Source organism: Bactrocera oleae, chromosome 4, assembly GCF_042242935.1.
Source record: "Bactrocera oleae isolate idBacOlea1 chromosome 4, idBacOlea1, whole genome shotgun sequence".
In the NCBI taxonomy this organism is placed as follows: domain Eukaryota; kingdom Metazoa; phylum Arthropoda; class Insecta; order Diptera; family Tephritidae; genus Bactrocera; species Bactrocera oleae.
Genome location: NC_091538.1, coordinates 7476251 through 7499868, shown reverse-complemented (window position 1 = coordinate 7499868; position 23618 = coordinate 7476251). Strand labels below are relative to the sequence as shown.

At 34.5% G+C, this 23618-nt stretch overlaps 1 protein-coding gene across 6 annotated transcripts in view; it reads left to right on the top strand.

Annotated features, from left to right (window-relative positions):
• Positions 1–23618, top strand: part of side-VIII (sidestep VIII) — a 212520-nt gene that overhangs the window by 139112 nt on the left and 49790 nt on the right. For all 6 annotated transcript variants that reach the window (XM_036374846.2, XM_036374847.2, XM_036374848.2 and 3 more), the window contains 4 exons: positions 2032–2237; positions 8277–8390; positions 15422–15625; positions 21476–21627. In XM_036374846.2, coding sequence (XP_036230739.1) covers positions 2032–2237; positions 8277–8390; positions 15422–15625; positions 21476–21627 — 676 coding nt within the window. The remainder of the gene's footprint in view (positions 1–2031; positions 2238–8276; positions 8391–15421; positions 15626–21475; positions 21628–23618) is intronic.

Sequence of the window (23618 nt, the reverse complement as noted above, 5' to 3'; positions counted from 1 at the left end):
CTTGTTTTGTAAATAATTTAAATAAATTTCTGAAATCCGAGATGATAAGCATATTTACAAACAAACTTTTGCAAACTCATTTTCCGACTTTATATAATATATAGACGAATTATTTGTACATAGAAGGATGACTCTGCTATACCATTTTTCTTAATTCTGTTTTCCTCATCAAGCTGAGACTCTATGAGAGCTAAGTTTAACTGCCAAACATGAGCTCTATAGCTGTCGCCAAGACTAATTTTTCTTTATTCCATCCATTCTGATATCTTTTTGGTTAATTGTGTTTATTTTTATTGGAATTTGAGTTGCATAGCATATAAGTCACAAGCCAAATGCATAACCCGATTTCGAGAGAACGAAGATGAGAGAGCGGGTGTTCCTGCGGCAGTCGGCTCTATATCATTTGGGCAGATCCACACTGGCTGTCTGAAGACTGCGTAGGCCGAAGTTTTCTGAAACAAAACTCATAGTATTATATGTATACTATGAGCTCTTGTTGAAAAGGCATTGTGTATTCAGTGGAACTTTGTGTTGCATACCTAAATTATCTAACATATTGAAGAGGTTTCAAACCTCCGTAAACTACTTCGCCGCAGTCGTAGCAGATTGTAGAAATAAGCAACTCGATCCACCACCCTCTTTTGGTTATACGACTCCGTATAACAATCGTCAAAGTCCAGAAAAATTCCCCTCTAAAAAAAAGTAATAGTGGAAATCAAAGAAAATGACTCAGCTAACAGCGCCATTGACAATCCGCACAGATTTTTCTGTTATTTAAAAGGATGAGAAAATCGCGAGCCTTCTACGCCAACACATCACCCATTTACTTGCATTTGACTACAGCTTAATTACTACTTCAAAATGCCACAGCGTGTAATGAAGTGTCACTTTGTTGTTAGACGAGTATCACTTGCCAATCCATGACCTCTTAAGCGCTTCACCTCTCCCCTTCACCTGGACTTGCGTTAATTTACTGCTAACTATATCAGAACCCTCATTATTATACGCCATGCATAGACTTTAACGGCATTCGTGTGTGTAGAAGAGTGAACGTAAGTCACTTTGGAATTTAACATTTCGTCATTTCATCACAAAACTTAACCGCCATTGTCACTTTGCATACCAAAAAGCAGAAAAAAGCGAACAAAAAACACCCGCTAGCATTATTGGCCCGCCAGCGTTGCCAACTATAACAATAAAACGCCTCATTTCGCTGCTTCACAAGTTGTCACTTTGTCAAAAACTTTGGCACATTGTAGTCGGTGAACTCACCCTAGCTGCCTTCTACTTTTTGCCTTATATTCTGGTGTCTTTGACTCTTGCTTCCCGCGCGCGTATAGCCCGCTCATGCGTCCCTCCAACGCTTGCGTCCTTTTATCGTTGTTAGTAGTCGGTAACACAGTAGCAGACGGACGTCACCCTCTAATGAGCTGCGAAACTATTCAGTACGCGTGTACGCACACGTTCGCTTGCTCTCTCTCTCTCTCTCTCTATCTCTCTCACACACACTCTTGCCTTCGCGCGTTCATTTGCTGATGAATTCCAATTAAGCTGCTTGGCATTTTAATTGATTTAAAGTAAAAGTTCTTTAGCTTTTTAGTCGTCTTCTCGGCGGTGGAAGACAGCGCGTGTCAACGCTAGACTGTGAGAATGTCGCTCGGCATAAAGCAGAGTTTGACAGTCGTGCATGTCAGCGCTATAATCAACTCTGGACGATACCCAAACTTCCCTCGAAGCAAGTAACAGAAGGCAGTGCAAGCATGACGAAATCCTGCTATCCAGAATCTCCGTACAACTAAAACAGTATTTATCTTGTCTTGAAAACTAACGGTAAAAAGTAGTTGCGTTTATTTTTCGCTCCAACTCCAACTATTTAATGTCTTTTTTGTATTCACCAATGCTCGTATTATAATACTTGAACTTTTATTAGTTCGCAATTTTTTATAAAATTGCCCTTTGTACGTTTCTGCTTCTTCTTATTCGCCACTTTTTAACTGCTTCGTTATTTTCTTCTTCTTCTTTTATTTGCAGCGTCGATACGCGCGACTCAAACTTTGCTGATGGCACACACTGGTCCGATGAATCGTATCGCGATCGCTTGTCCTTCTCCGTAGAGGGACGTTCGGGGACGCTGGCAATTAAGAAGACACGACAAGAGGATACGGGCGAGTATCGTTGCCGTGTTGACTTTCAAAAGAGTCCGACTCGCAACTCGAAAGTGAATTTAACTGTCATAAGTAAGTATTGTTCTTGCTGTTATTTTTGTAATCTATTATATTATACATATTTATTATGCCAGTGTGTGTGTGTGTGTGTAAGTGGGAGAATTGAGGACGCTGCGTAAACTTTATTGGCAAATTAAATTAAGTTTTGTCTACAATCAACTCAATATTTGCCATGTTGTTGTAATTTTAGTTTTCAGTCTCCTCTCATTATTTAATTTAGCTCGCCAGTAGCTTCCTGGGGGGAGTATTCGAGTGCTAGAATGTTTGCATGTTTGCAATTATTTAAAATTTTCGTGTTTAATATCGTTCCCGAACTTCGTTAGCCGTTAAAAACTGCAATGAATTCGTAAGTAACATAGTCGTAAAAGTTAAAAGTTTTATACAGTTACGATGGCCAGTAAAAGTGTTCGTTGTTAGAAGTTGGCGAGTAAATTAAGAGAGTGCTTTCAAGTCGCAGTAATTTATTTGTTAATGGCAAAGCGGTGAATGTAGGTTTGACAGTTTAATTTGACTAAGCGTTAAATGAGTAAAAGTACCAGGATAATAATTAATATCGACCAAAAAGTAGTTTAAGAATAATCGAAATAGAAATAGTCGATAAAATGTTTGTTATCGATTAATTTTGTCATTCAAAATATTACAAATTCATAATATTATCACAAATATATTATTTGTATTTATCGATATTTTTAAATCGATATATAGTTAACGATAAATTCGCATTACCACCACCGCTGAAAAACACGAAATATATGCAATTGATACAATGCGTGCGCTACTACAATATGGGTATCAAACTAATGTTGCTTGAAAGCGCTCAAAGTTGAAAATATTTTGAAGCAGAGTTGCCACCTATTAAAGACATTTACTACAAAAAAATTAGTTAAATAAATTTGTAGTAAGAAAATTGATGTGAAACAACAAACTTGCATTACAAACGCATCCGTTTGTAAATACGTTAAAAATATGGTTGCCACCTGTTAAAAACCCCCTATTGCAATATGGATATCAAATCAATGTAGCTTGAAAGGACTTACAGCAGAGTATATTTTCAGAAGCAATTGCCACCTATTCCATAAATTGAAATAAATATTAATCGCTGAAAACCTAAAATATTAGATATTTATTTGCTCGTCATCAAATTGCTCGTTTGTGTCTTCTCTGCAAAATCATTGCATATTGCTCAAAAAAATAGTCACCTACCACAAATGCTCATCGTCAAGGCAATAAATGCTAGATCAAAAAGTTTCATATTTCACCAAATTGCGCACACAATTTAAGCGTAAAAAACTCATTTCACCTCAATACAATTTCGTTTCATCTCCGTCCGGTGCTGAAATACTAAATTCACCAACATAACTGTAAAAGTAAATTTTAATAAATACAAGGCACAAAGCGACTAACAAGTTCCTTTTAGTGGTCACAAAGGTAGCAAAACTTTTTATAGGTCAAAATATATGGAAGATGAAGATTTAATGCACACATACACACATACTTACATACATTTATATACAGATATATTATATAATAACTACATAAGTGTACATATGTGCATAGTTGCAGCTCGTTTGCTGTGGATAAATAGTATAAGCGTCTGTGTGTGTGGCATGAACATTTTGCACTTTCATTTCACCTAAATAACAACTAACTTTTGTGCTGCGTTTCAAGGAGAGAGCACCTAGAAAACTTGAAGCTGCTGCGGCATTTATTTTCACTTTTTTTGCCGTTTTTGTGCTACCTGCACTTCCTTATAAATTTAGCGAAACAGTATAAAGTTTTGAGTGAAATTTGGTTTTGGTTAGTTGAACTGGAGAAAGTGCTGCCAACTACTGCGGTAGACAAACTAAACAACAGTTGGCAGTGTGCAACACGGAGAATATGATAGTAGAGAAGTAACGGAAATGGAAGCTTGTGGCGACTGATTGCATAACTGTTGATAATATGGTAGAATACCACATTAAAATGCATGTATAAACAGTTTAAGATTTGCACTAACATAAACTTAAAAGCAAAATTCAATGGTAGCGAATATTCAATTCTATGTCCCCTCAGAAAAACCGAGTCGCTAAGTGTCCAAAGAAACTGTAAATATGTCCTTTTTAATACTAGTGCTAACATATCTAAGTTTCAAAAGGTTTCGACAGAAAATTCAATTTGGCATGGTTGCCACCTGCGCAGAAAATTTATAAAATTTTCAAAACATTTATTTTTATTTAAAAATCATAATTATTTGTTGCTTAAAGTTATTTAAAAACAATTTTATTGATATCAAATGCTTTAAGAGTTGCCACATAATATTTTGTGCTTTTCAACGTGTAAAAGCTTTAGCATAATACAATAGTGGACTTAGAAACCACAAATTTTTAATGAAATATTGCCGAGTTTACATTTGTACTATAAAATACCCAAACAGAGTTGCCATAAATTATTTTAGATATTTCTTTTTTATTAATATTACAGGAATTTAAAAAAAAATTGAATTAATCAAGTTAAAAGATGTAATAAATTTTTTTTACTGATATATGGGTTGCCATATTTTCTTTATTTTTCGAAAGTGAAAAACCTATAATATATGAATGTTGTAATTTTTTTTTTCCTCTTGAGCTATTAAAATTTTATTCGATGATACAGAAATGATAATTAAAAAAAAAAACGCTTAATCAGAGCTGCCATATAATTTTATTAATTTTAAGTTTTTTTAATAAAATTTTTCATAGAAGCTTACACATATTCATTTGTTGCGCAACACTGGCATTTATTTGCAAATAAATATGCCGTCATATCAATACATAGTTGACTTGCACTATTATAAGTGAAGACATTCTTGAAAAAATTATTTCACTGCAATCAAAATATTCTACTGACCTTAAGTAAACTAGCACTAGAAAGTTTCGCCGCAGCAAAAGTGCCAAGGCTGAGTGCGCCGAGCGAAAGTTGTGCGTTGTGTGCATGGGCAGCGAACCAAACTAGTGTTGGTCAATATTTAGAATATAGGAAAAACAACAACAACTGCAAATGAACTTCACACTGGCAAGAGAAAACTTCTTACTGCGAGCCTGTTCTAAAGATAATCACCAGCAGAATTTAGGCTTTAAACTTAAATAATTTTTTTTGTTTTTTCTTTTTACATTTTTAATTTTTTCAGGCATATTAAAATTATGTTTTAATATTTTTGAAAAGTAATTTAATTTTTTAGCTTTAAAATACTTTTTATTTTTCTTTTTTCAATAATATTTAATATAATTTAAAATTTTTTTCTAATATTTAGTTTTTTTTTTAAATTTTTTTATTCTTTTTCTTTTAATATTGTTATGTTTCAATCATTTTTAAATATAATTTATTCTTCTATACTTAATTATTTTTTTGATGTTTTTTTAAATTTGATTTCATATATTTTAAATGGTTTTAAATGTTACATAACTACACTAAGTCATAGAATTTAGCCATACTAAAAGCTTTAAAGACACTTTTTGCTTTCTATTTTCTTTTTTAATTTTAAAATTTATTTGATATGATATTTTAAAATGTAATTTAGATTTATTTAAAGCTATTTTCGATTTTGCTTATAACTTTTATATTATTTTTAATCTTTTCCGAATTTTTTTAATACTGTTTAAATTTTTTCTTAATTGTGTTTTTGTAATATTTAAAATTTTTTAAATTTATTATTTTTAATTTTTTTTAATACAACTTTACATAGTAGCAGAAGTTAGGCGTCCTGCGGGCTTTAACATTTTTTTTTAATTTCTTCCTTAAATTAAATAAAAAACTTAAACTATTTTTTAATATTTTTGAAACATGCTTTTTTATGTTTTTTTTTTATTTATTTTAATGAATATATTTTTTTTTTATTCTTATGATTTATACTTTATAAGGTTTTGTTTAAATGCTTTTATTTCTATAACTATTAAATTTTTGTTTAATTTTTGATTTTTTTTGGTTTTAAATTAATTCTATTTCATATTTTTTTTACATTTAATAAATATATATATATATATTTTTTATCAAATTTTCTCCAATTTTTTTATTAATACTTTTTGAATGAAATTCCTATCTGGTCCTCTATGAAATTCAATACAATTGCAAAGCTAGCATACTCTACGTTGCTGTGCAATTATGTGAGTTGGCAAGGAAAAAAAAAGTTTAGAAAAATTTAGAAAAAAAGAACTGAAATTGTGAAAAATCACTATAGCTAAACAGAAAATCTTTCATTATGCCACACAACTCAAATATATGTAGCGTTGGCTACACAACGCCACTTGCCACACATCTGCACTTTCTACAACACTTTATTGCTGTCTTGCATTTCCCATGGTACCCGATAGCAGCGAGTAAAAAACAACGTTGTGTAATAATAGCGTACAACAAAAGTTGCCAACAAGCTGCGAAACGCACACACGCACACACCCACATAGATTCACTTAAGCAACAATACCGACGAACAGCAACAATCAAAGTAAACATATACGCTTACATATGTTATGCGTGTATGCTTGCACAATTCCCGAATGTATGGCATGCCATACGTTGATGATGGCATGCCATGCGGCACGACGTATGAGTATTTTTTAATAAAATTCCTACGCTTGATCTTGCCACATGCTCGCCGGCGCTCGTGGGCGTTCGTAAATTTGCTACTATTTATTTGTAGTACATACATTAGTATACATATAGTTGATATGTGTGTGTGTTGGTGTATGCGTGCTGCTTGCTCTAACAAACTGACTGGTTGACTGACATGCAGCTTACTTAGCTGCCGTCGGTTGAAAGACATCGCTTGATGGCGTTGAGATGTCGACATGCAATGCATTTAATGAAAGCCGCCAAAGCAGCATGAAATACCAACAACACATACATGCATACATATATACACAAGTGTATATAGAAGTAAAAGTAAATATGTGTAATGAAACAAATCTGACAGCAAGTGAAGAGCAGCACTACCAGCATTGCATTTCATTTATTTTCTTTCACTTTTAATTTGCTGATTTGACGTGGCAACTTAAGAGAAATAAGCACAACAACCGTATTATTACATATATACATACAAATGCGTTTATATACGGATGCGTATATCAACTAATAAGCTATATTTAGAAAAGTTTTCGCAGTAAGCGTCTAAAGAATAAGGTGAATTGACAACGATTTCCGCAGTTGACATTTATTGTGTGGAGTTTATTGCTTTTTCCTCTTCTACTTCCTTTCACTTCCCCACCGCCTCTTCTTAATTTTTGCTTTACATTTAGTAATACATACTGGTGCTTTAACCACTTCAGACAGATCCAAACTTTCCTCTACTTTTCTTCTTCTTTACTTTCTTATTGGTTTCAGTAATGCAGTATTTTCAGAAAAACGTGTGATTGGCACAGGTTTCCCTGGCCTTCGAACCTGCCATTAAGACATATACGTTTATAACGAGAGAAGCTTGCTCCAAGACAGATGCCCGCTGTAGTCGTCCCTAGCGTGTGAACAGACAACGCAGGAGGATTTTGGATTGTTTGAGCTTCGGTGCTCACCTTCGACCTTACCGACTTGGGAGTTCATGCCACTAGCTATGGCCGGCATAACTTTCTGAGTCCACTCATCGCGACAAGATAACAAATCTCGAGCCAGTATCGAAAGGGGGTTTCGAAACATATTGTCGAAAAAATCCTGCCCAAAGATGAGGCTTCCAACGAAGATTATTCCATTTTACTGGCGTCAGAAGTTTAAACTGGTCACTTTACGAGTATTTTCCATAGATAGATTTCACTTTCACAATTCCACACAATTTTCACAATTTCAAAATTGCCCAGCATACGAGCAACTTCGGAGCCTTCACTTATAACACTAGACACCTTTGTGCTGAGAGTTCACAACGTGCTGAGAGTTCACGAAGTGATACGTTGTACTTTTCTGAGTAGTTTCGTGAAAGTTTTTTCAGAATTTTTTTTAGAATATTTGAAAAAAGTTATAAATTTGAGCGTCTTGAGAGCTTGAGATCTATACATTTGATTCTAAACTATTTTTAACAAAACTTATGAAAATTGTTTTATAATTTTTATTTTACAGCACCACCGGAGTCAATAATCATACTAGACAGTAAAGGTGCGACGATAAAGGACTACAAATTGGGTCCCTATAATGAGGGCGCAGTCATCAACATAACCTGTGTGGCGGTTGGGGGTAAGTTCAAATAATATAGACTATTATGTGCAGTCCTTTGTGTATTAATATTAACGATCATGAAGACTTTAAAATAAAAGAAAGCTGTAAACTTATCGAGAGGAACCACCAGATACTTCTAAGGTTTTAAGACTTTTGTAATATATTTGATATATATTTTTGTGGAAGGTCGGAACGAATATTTTCTTTTAAAATGTGCCTTCGGTTTTATTTTAGCTGATGGGAAGTCTAAGAAAGCTACTAAAAGAATCTCTTTATGTTATTTATTGAAAACCACTTCTAAGATGTGTTTGAAGTTAGGCGCATCACTTTGGCTAGCCAAATTTCTATCCTACTAAGTTTAAGAATTCAGAAAACCTCTTTGGTAGAATTGGAAAAACTCGTGCTCTTAATAATATATATCCTTAACTGATGTTCCGGTTATGTAGATTAGACTATTTTGTTAAGATTCAGCACGTTATTTGCTTAGAATGCGCTACATTTGAGATATTTGTAATTTCTCAGTGTGGCTTTTATGGACCACACTATTAACAGGCGTCTTAAGTGTCCAAGTAGACAGTTTATTCACAAATCCACTCACTCAACAGTCGAGGCTACGAAACACGAACGAAACCATATATATATCCCGAATTCCACGAATTCTCGACTTGACAACATTCCTATGATTATCTAAGGAACTTCAAATCCTATCCTATCGAGAGAAGTGCAAAATTCCGTCTAATGAAAGAAGCTTATATATTTTAGTTCTTAGACTGTTCTCCAGTATCTTCTCTATACCAATTTATAATCTATTAAGTAAAAGTACTGATTGCTTCGACCAAATGATTTAATCCATCTCGCGTAGATAGATGCAAAGTACTTCTTAAATTAACTTGTTTGCGCACAGGTGATACCTTGTTAATTTAAGGAAAGTGTGGCGACTTGACAAGTTGTTCTTTGAGAGACGGGAACTAAAGGCGCTCTTGAATATACTGAGCGCTGCCCGAGAAAAAGATCGTTTCGAATTTACGTTCAACTTTTATTGTAACTTTTTTATTGTTTATGGAAATTATATCTCACATATATACGAGTATATAGCAGTAGCGTATATAGAGTCTGGTCTCCGGGTCATGTATTGTCGTAATTTCACTTGCGTCTTTGTTGAAGCCGTATCTATAGCATATCGTCTGAAGTTGCGGATATATAGTGTAAAAATTCGAAATTTATCGCCATTGAGAGAGAGAGAGAGAGAGAAAGAGAGAGTGAATTGAACGACAATTGGAACCAGCATTTCTTCCAGAGCTGTAAAAGAGTACAACTAAAGCCACACGCAAGACCGCTTAGCTGCTTCTTTCGCCAATCAACTAACGGAAGCATCAGCTTTTGTTACGCCAATAACTTCAAACATTTTTTTGTAGCACAACACACAATGTGGTGGTGTGGGGTAGTCGAGGTGACGTCGCCACTCCCCCGCAAGCACCAGTAATTAGACTGAAAGCTAAGTGATACTTCTGCTTATGCCCAACCATTTGTTATTCCCGCTTATTTCATGGCAATACTTAGTATCCAAAAAGTAATTTTCTTATTTATCTACGCATATAGTAGTATGAAAATGCATGATTCTTACGAAATACGAAATACTTAGCAGAGAAATTAAGAAAACAACTGTGTGGGAAGCCAAAGAAATGAATATGAAGCGAATAATTTATGCAGACGTTCACTCATCATTATGCTGATTGCCGCAAGCTGTCATTATAAGCTCGCATTCGGGACAACAAGCACGCAAGAATATATAAATATATTTAGAGATATACATATATGCATACACACATATTTAAATGTGCTTACATATAAACAACTATACTTATAAAGATTTATAAGAATTTATATACTGAAATGGAATAGAAAGCACGAATTCAATGTGAGGATGCGCCGCTATATGTAAATATTTATGTGAGCGTGTGTATTAGTGTATATGGCATATCATTTATATATATGTATGCATTGGTATCAACAAATAACGGTATATATATATATGTATTCAAAGTCCCGATTGTATGGCAATGGAGAAAAATTTACTCATATAAAAGGAGTGTAACGCTTTAATGCTGATGAGAGCGCAGCAGCGATGCGGGGAGGGAAGCGGCGGAGAGAAAATGAAATATTAAGAAAAAGCTAATGTCAAGATGACACTGCACACACTGCGCCACACACTTGAATCACATAAGTGTAGTGGTACACTCATGCGAAGCACTCGCAGCACGGAGCTCTGGATATGCAGCAATGGCATCAATAAGCGCAGAGAGCAGCAAGAAAAAAAAAAGAAAACAACAAAAAAAATGGAAAAGAAAACAAAAACAGAAAGATAGACAGTATTAACGGCGGGTGGGCAGCGCAAAGCAAAACAAATCGACAGACACAGAGACGCGGAAACAGCATGGCGGCGACCCAGTTGCCAATTCGCTAAGAAGCGCGCGCTGAGAAGAGCGGGTTGAAAAAAATGAATAATTAGAAGAAAAGGCAAAACGGGTAGAGTAGAGATGGAGTGGGAGAGTAAGCATAAACTCACAGAATATTGGTGGCTGGTCGCGCCACCACTGACAAAAGTCGGTAAGGCAACAGACACAGTGAGACAATGGCAGCAAGTGAAGTGTGCATAGCGATAGCACAGCGTTGCTGATGATTATGGTGACAATGCTAATGGGTATGGTGGTGATGGTGGCGGTGAAGATGTCGCTGCCAAGCTGTATAATAAGCACAACCGTATCGGTGGCAATGTCAATTTGTGTTTATGATGCCACATATTCATAATGTGATACATATGTATGTAGTTAAGAAAATATTATTTGTCGTTATAAGTAAACATGTTTTATGCGTGTCCTTTGCTTTTATTTGACTCGGTATTGGTTACGCAAAAATTTATATGTGAGAAAATGTAGCCGACAAAGTATGTGTGTATATGATACGCAAGAAAGCGACTTCAAGCAGACATCTTTTATCCAAATCATTATTTTTTCTTTAACACGCGGAGCAAAGAGAACCACAAAGCCGCTATTGTGACGTCGGCTGAGTGCTTGACGACTGAGCACGCGGCAGATGGTAGGACACTCACTTAGACACTGAATTATCGAAAAATCATAAATTCTCATATAAATTGGGCTCTATTACTTTGTATACTTCTCTTTTTTCACTTCTTATAATACCTAACAGCATTTCCACCTTTTGTGTCTATTTCTGTATCTTTTTCTTATAATATCTACCTCTTATTGCCTATTTATCTGTCTCTCTTTTGTCAAAGGAAATGCATTAAAATTTACTTTACGAAATAAATATGTCTTGTTATATATCAAAATTCGCCTAAATGTAGGCAACACAGATTTTTGGAAGTAAAATATTTCTAGTTTGAGCGATTATGTATTATATTGAAAATTATTTTGTATTTGAGATCGCTTTTAACTTACATTAACGCCTGATATTCGCCTACACTGTAGAAATATCAATTGTACCTCGCAGATAACTCTTTGTCATCCTGTTTGTATACTTCATATGTCGAGGTTTATTTTAGATGTGGTTTTGACTAATAGACTAACAAAGGCGCCTTGAATCTTGCTTTAGCTGACCCAATTGATATTTTACAGATATTTATGCTTTTTAAATATTAGCCTGAATGTAGACAACATATTTTTTAACAGTCTTTATTAGAATTTCTGAGAAAAATTTCCAAGATTGGAATGTATTTATAATTTTGATGACTTTTTTTAGGAGGCTTTAAACTTAAAATGAAGACAATATTTGCCTAAATAGCATAAAGGTCAGATTGCGAATCATGATATATTGTGAAATCAGTAAAGTCTGGCATTGTCTGCAATACTTCCGAAAGTCTCAAACAGTGATAAGACTTAAATTTTTTTTTATTAAAAAATTCATATTCCATTGAATATTAGAAATTATTTTCATAAATTAGAGTCTCAAACAGGTTATAGGCAGCTCCATAAAAATCTTATTTAGCAGATTAAAGAATTTATATTGATTTTCACATATTAAAATATTCGCCTAAATGTAGGCAACACATACAAATTAGCTTTAAGTGATTGAAAAAGACCTGCTGATCGTCAGAGTTTTAAAAATCCGCCGAAATATAAGCAATACATATTTTCGAAAGAAAAACATTTAAATTATGAGTGAGAATTTTTTATTTTTGAAATTTCTTTCATACTGTGTATGTTATTTGGAATTGAAAAATGCCCACCCTGAGTCTTATCTACCTAGCATAAACGAAGAAAACAGACGTTTGGTGCCTAAAAAACCATACAAGTTTTAAAATTCACAATTAAATTTCCTACAGGGTTTGTGGGTACTTTTACTTTAATACATTCTACTAGACTGTCATTGTATACTAATCACGCCACATGTGCTGCACATTAGGCAACGGTGTGGTGCTTTATTTGTGGGTAATTAATTACATTTGCTATTCCAGCAAAGCGTTAGCGCTATTCGTTAGCTATAAAAGACAAATTCAAAGCAAGCAATAAAACGCATGGTATAAAGAGGTTGTCAAATGTTTCATTCTTAAAAGTATAAGCAATGATAGTTCATAGAACTAGTTATGATGGCGACTGTGGTGTGAAAAAGGTATACACTCAGTATTTTGCGCAGCTTTCGGGTCACTTTTTGCTGTTTTAGACTTTGTGGAAATTAAAAAAAAACTGTAGAGAGTTGCAGGTTGGGCTCCTCGATTAAAAAATTAATTAGGTTGTATTTTTTTTTATAAAAAATATCGATTTTCGACTGTTTTGCTATTGCTTTAAAACCCGCACATATTCCTTAGTTTCGCGGTGGCATTCTTTACAAGCACACTTCCAACTGATTAATTACCAAAATACACATACAAAAAGTTTTAATAAAATTTACATTTATACAATTCCTTTAGGGCGATAATTAAAGCCGCGTGTGACAAGCACGTGATATGCATTTTCACATAAACACACACTATAACTAATCGCACCCCGCTGATATTCACCGCCTTGTAAACATATGTATATATTTGCATAGCACCAATTGATTCCCCAGTGCCTGACACGCAATTTTATCCATTAAATATAATAAATGTACAAAGTTGTGGGCGGCACTTCGACTATCCCTCGCGCGCTTAGACAATTATGAAATTAATTCTCAACACAACTAAGACGCTTGATCTCGAAAACTTTGTACAAAGTTCGCTTTCAAAGTCATACAAAGCAACAGCATGCTGGCTGGTGGCTGGCGACGCTGGCGTATGAGCAACTTTAACGTCATTCTAATATGCGACAGCAAGAACGCGCAAATTATTTATTACCTGCAAGTACAATGCGTTAATTTGGCAGCAATATTTGAAGATAAGTATGTTGAGGCATATTTTGGTATGCAGTTTTGTGTGAGAAATATTTTTGGTGAAGCGCTTACACTGGACTATATATAATATATGCATATATCTACTAGCTAGATAAAATAATTTATGGAGCGAGCTTTGTGTTTAGAGATTTCGATTTCTGTTTGCAGAGAAAGTCTGCCACTACCTTTGGACTTCTACTGAGCGTTTGGTGTCTTAAGTATGGTTGGGAACCATTATGAGTGGAAAATGTTTGGAGAGCAGAAATATTAACTACTTTGCAAAATATCATTACTAAAACTCAAAAATTGACTAGATAAATAACCAGATACCACAAAATCAATGAATCTTTCAATAGTTCCTTAAGCTAAAAATTTGTCATAATAAACTAAAGATATCTGAAATTGAGGTCCTTAGCCGCACTTAAGAAGATTCTTATATCCGGTCACCAAAGCATGCTTTATAGGAGTGCTCGGAAATATTTTTAAACTAATTTATTGCGAAAGTCTTTTAAACGAACGGAAATGCATTAACATTTGCTGCAGAAAATATAGAAAGAAAGTATCGCTCATAATGTTTTTAAATATTCGCCTATTTGTAGACTACACAGATTTTGTGTAGTAAAATATTTAAAATTTGAGTGATAATCTTTTATATAAGAAATTATTTTCTATTTCAAATTACTTTTAGCGACAACATTATAGCTTGCACTACCGCTTAACATTTGCCTACATAGTAGAAAGTTAATTAAAAGCTCGTGAATAACCCTCTGTCACCCTGTATGTATAGATTATAAAATTGAATTTATTATAGAAGTGCCTTAAAATGTGTTTAACTTACCCAAGAAATTTTACGTAAATTTAGGCTTTTTAAATATTAGCCTAAATGTAGGCAATACATTTTTTTGACAAGCAGTATAATCAGCTGATAAATAACGATAGAAATGTAATTCATACTCCTGGTTACTTTTTGGTCTACAATAAATGTTATAGTAGACTCTGAGGGTGAAATGAGAACAGTATGTGTCTAAATAGTTAGTATACATTTTAGATTATATATATATTATATATATCAGATTATATATATCAGAACAAATCCCACCGACTTCTAGGTACTTTTTAATATTTTTTACTGTATCTAGCTACCTTACGCCAGATTACACCAACGTCATTTCGAACTTTTTTGCTGTGCTATTATTTATGCCTACGCACATTACTCTAGCCTTCAGAGTTAAGCGCTCAAGTCACTCCACTTAAGTCCACACAATGTGCACAAATATGACAAGCACGAGTGCTAACCGAAGCAGCAAGTAAAGAAAGAAAAACACTTAAGCTTTCAAACTCTCGCTATTCAAGTCACCCCTTTCATTGTCTCCGCAATCTGTGCGCATTCCTATCTATGCATTGGCAACTAATTTTCTGACGTACTGCCATCCATATCCAACAGTGGCACTCATTTTCAGAGCTACTACTCGCCTACACCTCACACTCGCACACTTAATCCTTTGATTTGCTCAACTCATTTATATAACTGCAATTTTTTCACTTTTCATCTACGTTTGATTGCGCTATATATATACTCGTATGTGTATATAAATTTGTAATTTTTTTCACAACTTTCAAGCACTTTTCGCTCACACCGCCGCTTACTTATCGAGTTCTCAAACATTTTTCTTTATTTACAGGACGACCGCAACCGAAAGTCACTTGGTGGAATGGTAACAAAGAGATCGACCAATCCTCGCATTCATTGTCAGATCGGCGTGTCGGCAATATACTGACGCTGGGCAAACTGACACGTGAGAATCTACACATGCAGCTTACCTGTCAGGCGGCCAACAACAATTTGACGACGCCAATTACCAGTACCGTTACACTTGACTTGAATCGTAAGTGATGATATGAGTACTATGTATGTGTGCTTACGTATATTGGGAGAAAAGGCAGCAAAAAAAAACACGCAAACACATTTGTACATACACAGAGTTGCATTTCAGTGCATTAGGGTGGTGCTTAAAATATCTAAATATTAGATTTCTTACAGTTACATGCCTGAAATTGATGATAACTGATGCATATATATAGAATTCGAGTTTTAGTCGCGATTAATGCAGGTTTCGGTTTCTACTGCGCGTGTCAAAGTTCAAACTAACGCTCATATGAACTTATATAAACTATAAGGGCATTGCAATACGCCTCAATAGTTTTTATTTGTGCCACAAATTTTAAAAGTAATAATATATAGCTTGCTTTTCAATAATTTTTTTTTTTTAACTTTAACTAATTTTTTTAATTAAAGTACCACCCTAATGTATGTACTTTTTGTAGACAAACAGCTAACGGCAGTGTGCACAAGAAAAAAGAAGTGCCGGTGTCACTCGCCAACATTGAAGATAGACAGTTAAGCCTTCACATGTCACAGATGTTTGTATATGTGTGTGTGTTTGTGTATACTGAGAATGCATTAGCACACCTTAGGACTTTGCGACGTAAAGCAATGACAGAAATAAATGTAAGAAGTGGTATGTGCGTTGTAGAAAAGTATGAGAAATGTCTAGTGACCATGATTTATTTGATTTGCACCCTCAACCAACATTCGTCTAAGCACGCACACTTCACTTGTCGGCGTTCGTGCCGAAATCCACAGTGCAAGGCATATGTATAATGTAAGTATGTGTGAATATATGCATATATGTGATTGTGTGCGTGTGTTATTCAGGTGCGTCAGCACACATTCATTTTCGAATTGCGACAGCAGTCAACTTTGTGTGGAAATTAGACGAATTTTTTATTTTCTATTTGCAGAATGTTTTACGCCTCCTTTCCACATCTTCTCTCCTTCTTTAAATTACTTAAATTCTTCGCATACTTTTGTTACACTAAAATTACGTAATATATATGAATTATTATACTGTCTGCATTGACTGTAGTATTAAAAATTATTTATTTTAGAAAATTGTGTAGGTGTACCGGAAACAAAGCGGTTAGTTATAGTCAAAAAGCGCTCATGTTGTTAAAACCACTTTTAAAACCGTTATAAAGGACTAAAAACCAACGAGCATGCTTAAATGTAGTTGAAGAGCGAGCATAAATTAATCATATATATGGTTATTTATCTGAATATATACCACTTAGCCAAAAAAAAAAATGTTCAGCTTCTAAAGCATAACCTCAAACAGCTCATGTATTGATAATAATGTCATGAAATGAGCGCCTGAAAGCTCGTTCAGTATGGGACTAAATATATTTTTTACAATTTTGCTGACCTAAAATAGTTAGCAAATGTTTTAGAAATATACAAGAAATATCTCTATAGCGCCTTCGGTTATGGTTCCGGAACGAAGCCTTTGCTTAGCGAACCGAATTTTTCTCAACTCACCTCAAAACTCTACTAACGAAAGTAAAAATATTAGTACTTCAGCTCTAATTTTCCCCCATCTCCCTCTTTTCTTTTTAATTTTGCACTCTTGTTGTTGTAAGCCGAAGCTTCAACATATAAAATGTTAATTAGGCACACAACCCAGCCATATACGAAAACCAGAAGGTCAGCGTACTTTAAAACAGTGTAAGCACTTTAAAACAGTGTAAGCTACTAAACTGGATCACAAAATTGACTAGTATGACAACTTGACAACTAAATCTATGGCTAACTCGACCAACTAACTCTCGAGCTCAGTAAAAAGCAGTTTTTCGGAAGAGTGCAAAAATGTCTAATAACTCTTATAACTGTAAAGCTAAGCTGGTTGGCAACAACACCAAATTACTTAAGTGAAAAAACATTGCCAAATGTGTCTGTTTAAAAGCTGTAGAAACTGGACATATAAGTATATAATATATAAGGATGTCAGTATGGTAAAGATCAAGTGAAGTCCTATCAGTCTCTCAATATTATGATACGATCTCTTAACTGTTAAGGCAATCAACTGATTTTCTGTTTATTTCAAGAGTACAAGAGTCTTAGCGAGCTGAAACCTCAGAGTTGAGGTTTGGTGAAAAAGGAGGCCTAATACGCACGAAATAGATCATAATATAACTTTTTCAACAATATGCCTTTCACATAAGTTTCCCAACATAATGCTTCCTCTCAAAAATAGCGAATTCTAAAACTTTTTTTTACAGTTTACTTGTATTGAGTTTGTGAGTAAGCCATGATAGCCAGAACTCAGCAAATCAACACGAATTTATCTCCTTTTTACATGCATCTATTATTTTCCTGGCACCATTTGTGTTTATTTATGCGAAATCCACTGGGCGCATACAATTCAAGCCGCAAATGTGGTTACAGTGCAAAATAATATTATCAGCTGGACTCGAAGAGCAGCAGCAACTCAATTAACTGTCACATTTTAATTGCCACAGAAGCGTGCGGAAAACAAAAACAATAATCAGACATGCAAAAAACATTTGTTAAATCGCAGTCAATTTAATGATGACCAAAATCGGGAAATGTAAACACAGTGATGTGCAAATATATAGCAGTTAATTTGTAGTGCAAATTATTTTAAATATTTTACAGTATTACATTGTTGTTGGTTCTTTTTCAGCAGCAAAAAACATTTCTGACTTAGTTTTGAGAATTTTTGCCTGAAACTGATTTAAGCAGTCACAAAATTTTTAAGATTCTCTCGAATATTTACAAGTAGTGGTATTAAGGGTTATCTTAGCTACAAAGTACTTATTGGTTTGAATACTGAAGCTTTAGGTCGAGTTCTTGAAAGCTAGAAGTACATAGAAGTTTATTTTTTAATTGTTTATCGAAAGAGCGATGGAGAGCAAGAGTGCACGAGAGAAAATGTGATAGAGAGGCCGTGAGAGAGAGAGAGAAATATATTTATCAATAATATACTCAGTTTAGCGTAACTCTTTTCACCAATGGTCACTCTATGTTGGCTTATCCAATTGACTTGGTTGTTGCCTTTGAACGAGAGATGGAGAGCAAGAGTGTATTAGAGAAAGTGAGATAAAGAGGTAGTGAGATAGATCCTCGAGTTATAAAATGCTAAGTCCATCATTTAGAATCTTAGCTACCATCTCATCACAACTGTGGTTTGGATAAATGTGTTTTCAGCCATCAAATAAGATTCTAAACAATTGAAATAAAATAATTTTGTTTTCTGAGCGTGTTTTAATGTGATTTTTAAACTTCTGGTGTAATTTTTAGAGGCTTTTCTCGCAAGTCACCCTCTAAAGCTCCATGTACACACATATTTTAGTAGCTCACTTCTTCTTTTGGTTAAAGATTCTTCAATGTTTTTTATACCACACTGGACTGTTAAGTTAAATGAACTCCGCTATTGTAAGAGCAATTTTATGATAAAAAAAATTATGAATATTATCTGCAATACTGTTTATCACTTAAATATATGTATGTATATACATAATACAAATTATACCAACCATATATTGAGTCCAGCACTTCAGTCTAGCGACATGACAAATAACACTCGTGCTGACACTTTGCTCCGCATTGTGCACAAATACCAACAACACATGCACAATTTGCATACAAAATTGTATGGTTGCATGTGCAAATGAAAATAACAGTACATTTGCGAGTACTTCAAAACACTCGACATGCGCGAAGTTGTCAATTCACACACACACACATACAATTGAAGTGCCAGCCACAAAATCATTGTGTGCCAGGCAGCTGAGTGGTTGGGGTTATCGATATGCGGTGTAAATGTGGTGAATATGTTTGTACTTGTATATATGTATGCATATGTTTATGTATATATATTCATATATATATATGTGAAGTATTCGCTTGATTTTTATGGCGGTCATATTTATTGAAGAGCTTCCCATTTTATTATTTTTTTTTACTTAGAGTATACTTAACTGATCCGGCGGCATGTACGTATCTGTATATACATTCAAAAATATATGTATATGTGTATAAAAGCGGAGTAAAGACAACGATTAATCTTTGGAGCGTATGTAAAAAAAATTACAAGCTACCTAAGTCGCTCGCCCACATCATCCTCCAACTCCCTGGCGGTCAGTTGAAACCAGTACCGTTCAGAAAAAGTGAAATGCGAACGCAAAACGCGCGTAAATTTAAAAAATCACATTGCAATAATGCAATTAAGGTTAATTGCACGTGCTGAGTTAAGTGCGGCGGCAACAGCAACAAAAACCACCACTAAAATTTACGCTTATAAAGGCAAGAGCACTTGAGGCGAAAACAAACAGCTCGCACAATTGTCACATCATTATCGCAATGCGGTTCTTTTTCATTATTATTTTATATTTTTTCAGCGCTATTTTTGATTTTTTCTTTCATAAATAAGCGTTGTTTGCAATATTGCTGTCACTTAAATTGCGTGTTGCACGCTCTTCAAGCTGTTGTTGCGAGTGCAAATATTTCGAGCGTGCACTTAAAACGACAGGCGGTCAGCTATACATATAACGTTGCCTATTTTTAAATATATACATATGTATATAAAAGTATATACTATTTATATACAAATATATATACATATAAATATATATCAAACCAGCGACCGTCAGCAAAAAACGGTGAGTTAAAAAAAAAATAATGATGACTGCTAACGATGTCCGTAGGCTCATGATAGACATTGCTAGATGCTTCGATGGCAGTAATTTTGCACCATAATGGTAGACAGCACAGCTACAATCGGCACTTCCTTCATTTTGCAAGTGTTGTTTGCTCAACTGTACAGTACAGTGTTTAGGTTTGTGAAGTAGGGGAAGCAAAACCATGAAAAAAATATATTTATAATAGACAAGAAAAATTATCGCATATTTAGCTATAAGTTATCGATTATAAATCTGAAATATATCGAACAATGATCGATAATTTATCTTAAATTGTTACAGATTTTTACGACGAAAAATTTGCGTTGTATTTAGCAGTAAGGAAAAGTTATCGGAAATTTATTGAAAAGTTATCGAAAAGCTATCGAAAATGTTGACCATTCGTACATTAAAAACTCTTTGAGCATTTATCGCAGATTTTTATTTAAATTATTAATTTATTCTATGACCGAGCATCACCAGCAGCGCGTCAGAATATCGACCGCTCTCTATGAACAACGGCGCTCACAAAGATATGAATGTAGAAAATCTCATACACTTTTAAATTAATACCACATAAATTTCAAAACTTTAAAAAATGTAAATAAAGTTAAATCCACATTTTTGGCTTCACAACAACACTGTGCACTTCACAACAGAGTTAAACGACAAAAAAAAACTATTAAAAATAAATAAATAAACAATAAAAACTTTAAATGAACAACAAACCCTCCCTCAAAACAACAACAACAAAATCAAACGACTTTTTTCAATCTACCACGAATGGTTTATATATTGAATATACTATATATGCCGAGTGGCAACAAACTGGCAAGTCGCCTGCTACACTCTTGTAGTGGCGCGTTTCATTTTTATTGTAGCGTGAAATTATTTTGTTGCGTCGCGTTGGCGCGTAATTCTTTTTATTGGCGTAATTATTTGTGATTGCACAGCGTCAGGGTTCACACCCGCGAGCTGTGTGCTACGCGGCACTAGGCTGCCTGGTCACTTCCGCTTTTCGGCTTTGTTAGCGATGCTGCCAATTCCATGTTTTTCCATTACACTCATTTTCATCGCGCACACTCAAATAACTACACTTGAGAGAATTGTTAAATATTTTTCCACTTGTATAGTATTTGCCACTCATTTAGTGTTTATTTTCTTTCCGTTGCTCGAAATTGCCGCCATTGATGACGCAGTGCGCCCCTTGATTGTGAAATTGGATGGCGAAAACCGGCCACTGTCCGCCGATCACTCGTATCAGCTGCATTGTAATGTTATCGGTTCGCGACCAGCGCCGACGATTACCTGGTGGAAGGGCAGCACACCCATGAAGAATACACATGAAGTGGTGAGTAGTAAATTTAGTTGAAATGTGTATTTAGTTGCTTAAGTTATATATACAAGTTTTTAAACTATTCATATAGTTTCCGTTTATGATATTCAAAAATTGCATAACCCTACATATTAAACTTTATTATATATATATTTACCACTAAAAAATTCTATGGTATTAAAACTGTAATTTCTACGACTAACTAAACTTCGTGAGATAAAAAGAGACAGACGTAGGTATGTACCGTTATTACTTAAAAATTCTATCTTCGAGAGATTCTTTTCTTTATATACTATATAATCTTGACATTTTTATTTTAGGTTTTGAAAAATTAAACCATAGGCTTAATAGCTATCTCACTTTAGTAAGTAAGGTTTTTGTTAGAGTTCTCGCGATTCCGCACAAGAAATTATTTTCTACTACGACTAGTCCAAGAGCAGCGGGAGAAATTTGCCAATTTTTTATGTACCGTTATTTCTTAATCACTTAATATTAATATTATGACAGCTTTAATAATAAATTAAGACAAATTTTGACGTCTATTGAAGATAAGCTTACGAAACTATTTAAATAAGTACACAATTTTATTGCTATACTTAATACTAACTACCTATTTCAATAAATCCTGAGGCGTCTTAATTATTCGAATGAGATTATCAGAGCAAGGTGTGCGTCGTAGATAAAAAAATAATAATTTAATGTAATGTAGTTAGATCTAAGTGAGAGTGCTTTGTACCTAGGAAGAAACAGAAAATTGTATATAACGTTTGCAACGATAAAGTTCGTTATAGGCAAGTTGGTGCTAAACCAGGCTAACTCTCTGAGTCGCGGGAGTGTGTCTGGGCTAATACAATTTTATCCGACAATATTGAGGGCGCGAATATATTTTTCAGAAATATGCAACGAACTTTTGATAACCGAATTATAAAACCGAATAATGCAATGATCAACTGGCCTATGCATATGAGTATGTCAAAAATTGTGCTGATAAATCAGCTCAGACTTAAAAGTTGTGAAACAAAATTCGCAAGATAGGGCCGACGATGTTGGAGAAGCTGATATAAAATCCACTTGGCTATACATAAGCATTTTCATAAGATGTGTTTGAGGCTGTTCTAAGCCCGAAACTCCATTGAAACACCAAAAGGCATAAGATTACAAAAAAGAGCTATTAAAATTGATACAATGTCAATTTTATTCTCTTTGCTGTACTTTATTTGATTTAAAAGTTATCTACCTCTTAAAATACGCCCATTATCTAGAAATATTATTTCCTTTCGAACGCCAAATTCCATTAAATGTGACGCTTTTTGAATACTAAGCGCGCTATCTCATAAAAGCAGCAGCAGTAGCAGTGGCATCTTCGGCAAATAGATGCCTTCTAGCGATATAATATATGATGATTTTTGAATATAAAGTGCGCTCAACCTCTCCGAAATGTTATGTCACTGCTACTGCCACAATTTTTTAATACCAAAATATTTTCAGTTATTTTCCACATGAATAAAAATCAAACGCAGCCGCACATTTGACACTTGCAACAGCATACTTGTATGAAGGAATGTGCGATTACTAATACAAATGCTGATGAAGCACACTTCAAGCCAAGTATAGCATATTGGGCGGGAGTAAAGTGCCATAAATTTGAATTCCCCAGACGGCAAGAAAGCGAGCTGAAAAATAGTAGAACTCAAATCTGAGAATCCCAATCGAAATGTGTCACATTCGCTTCGCAGCAAACATATCAGCTGCATTTCGGCACTACTGCCACTGCAACAACACCAAGTATGTGCGATGCTTAGAGCCCGCATTTGCATATTTTAATATGTTTTTCCAATTTTTGAGCAGACTAGTGGCGGAATTTGAGTAAAAAAAAATGGAAGGTGGTTGAAAAGTGTGTATGTCTTTATACTCCTTTTCTGGCTCTAACTCTCTGTTGGTTAACTCACCATGGTTACCGCGGGTCTCATGCCGCTGGCGCCTAGTAATTGCTAGTGCCGCTGCGA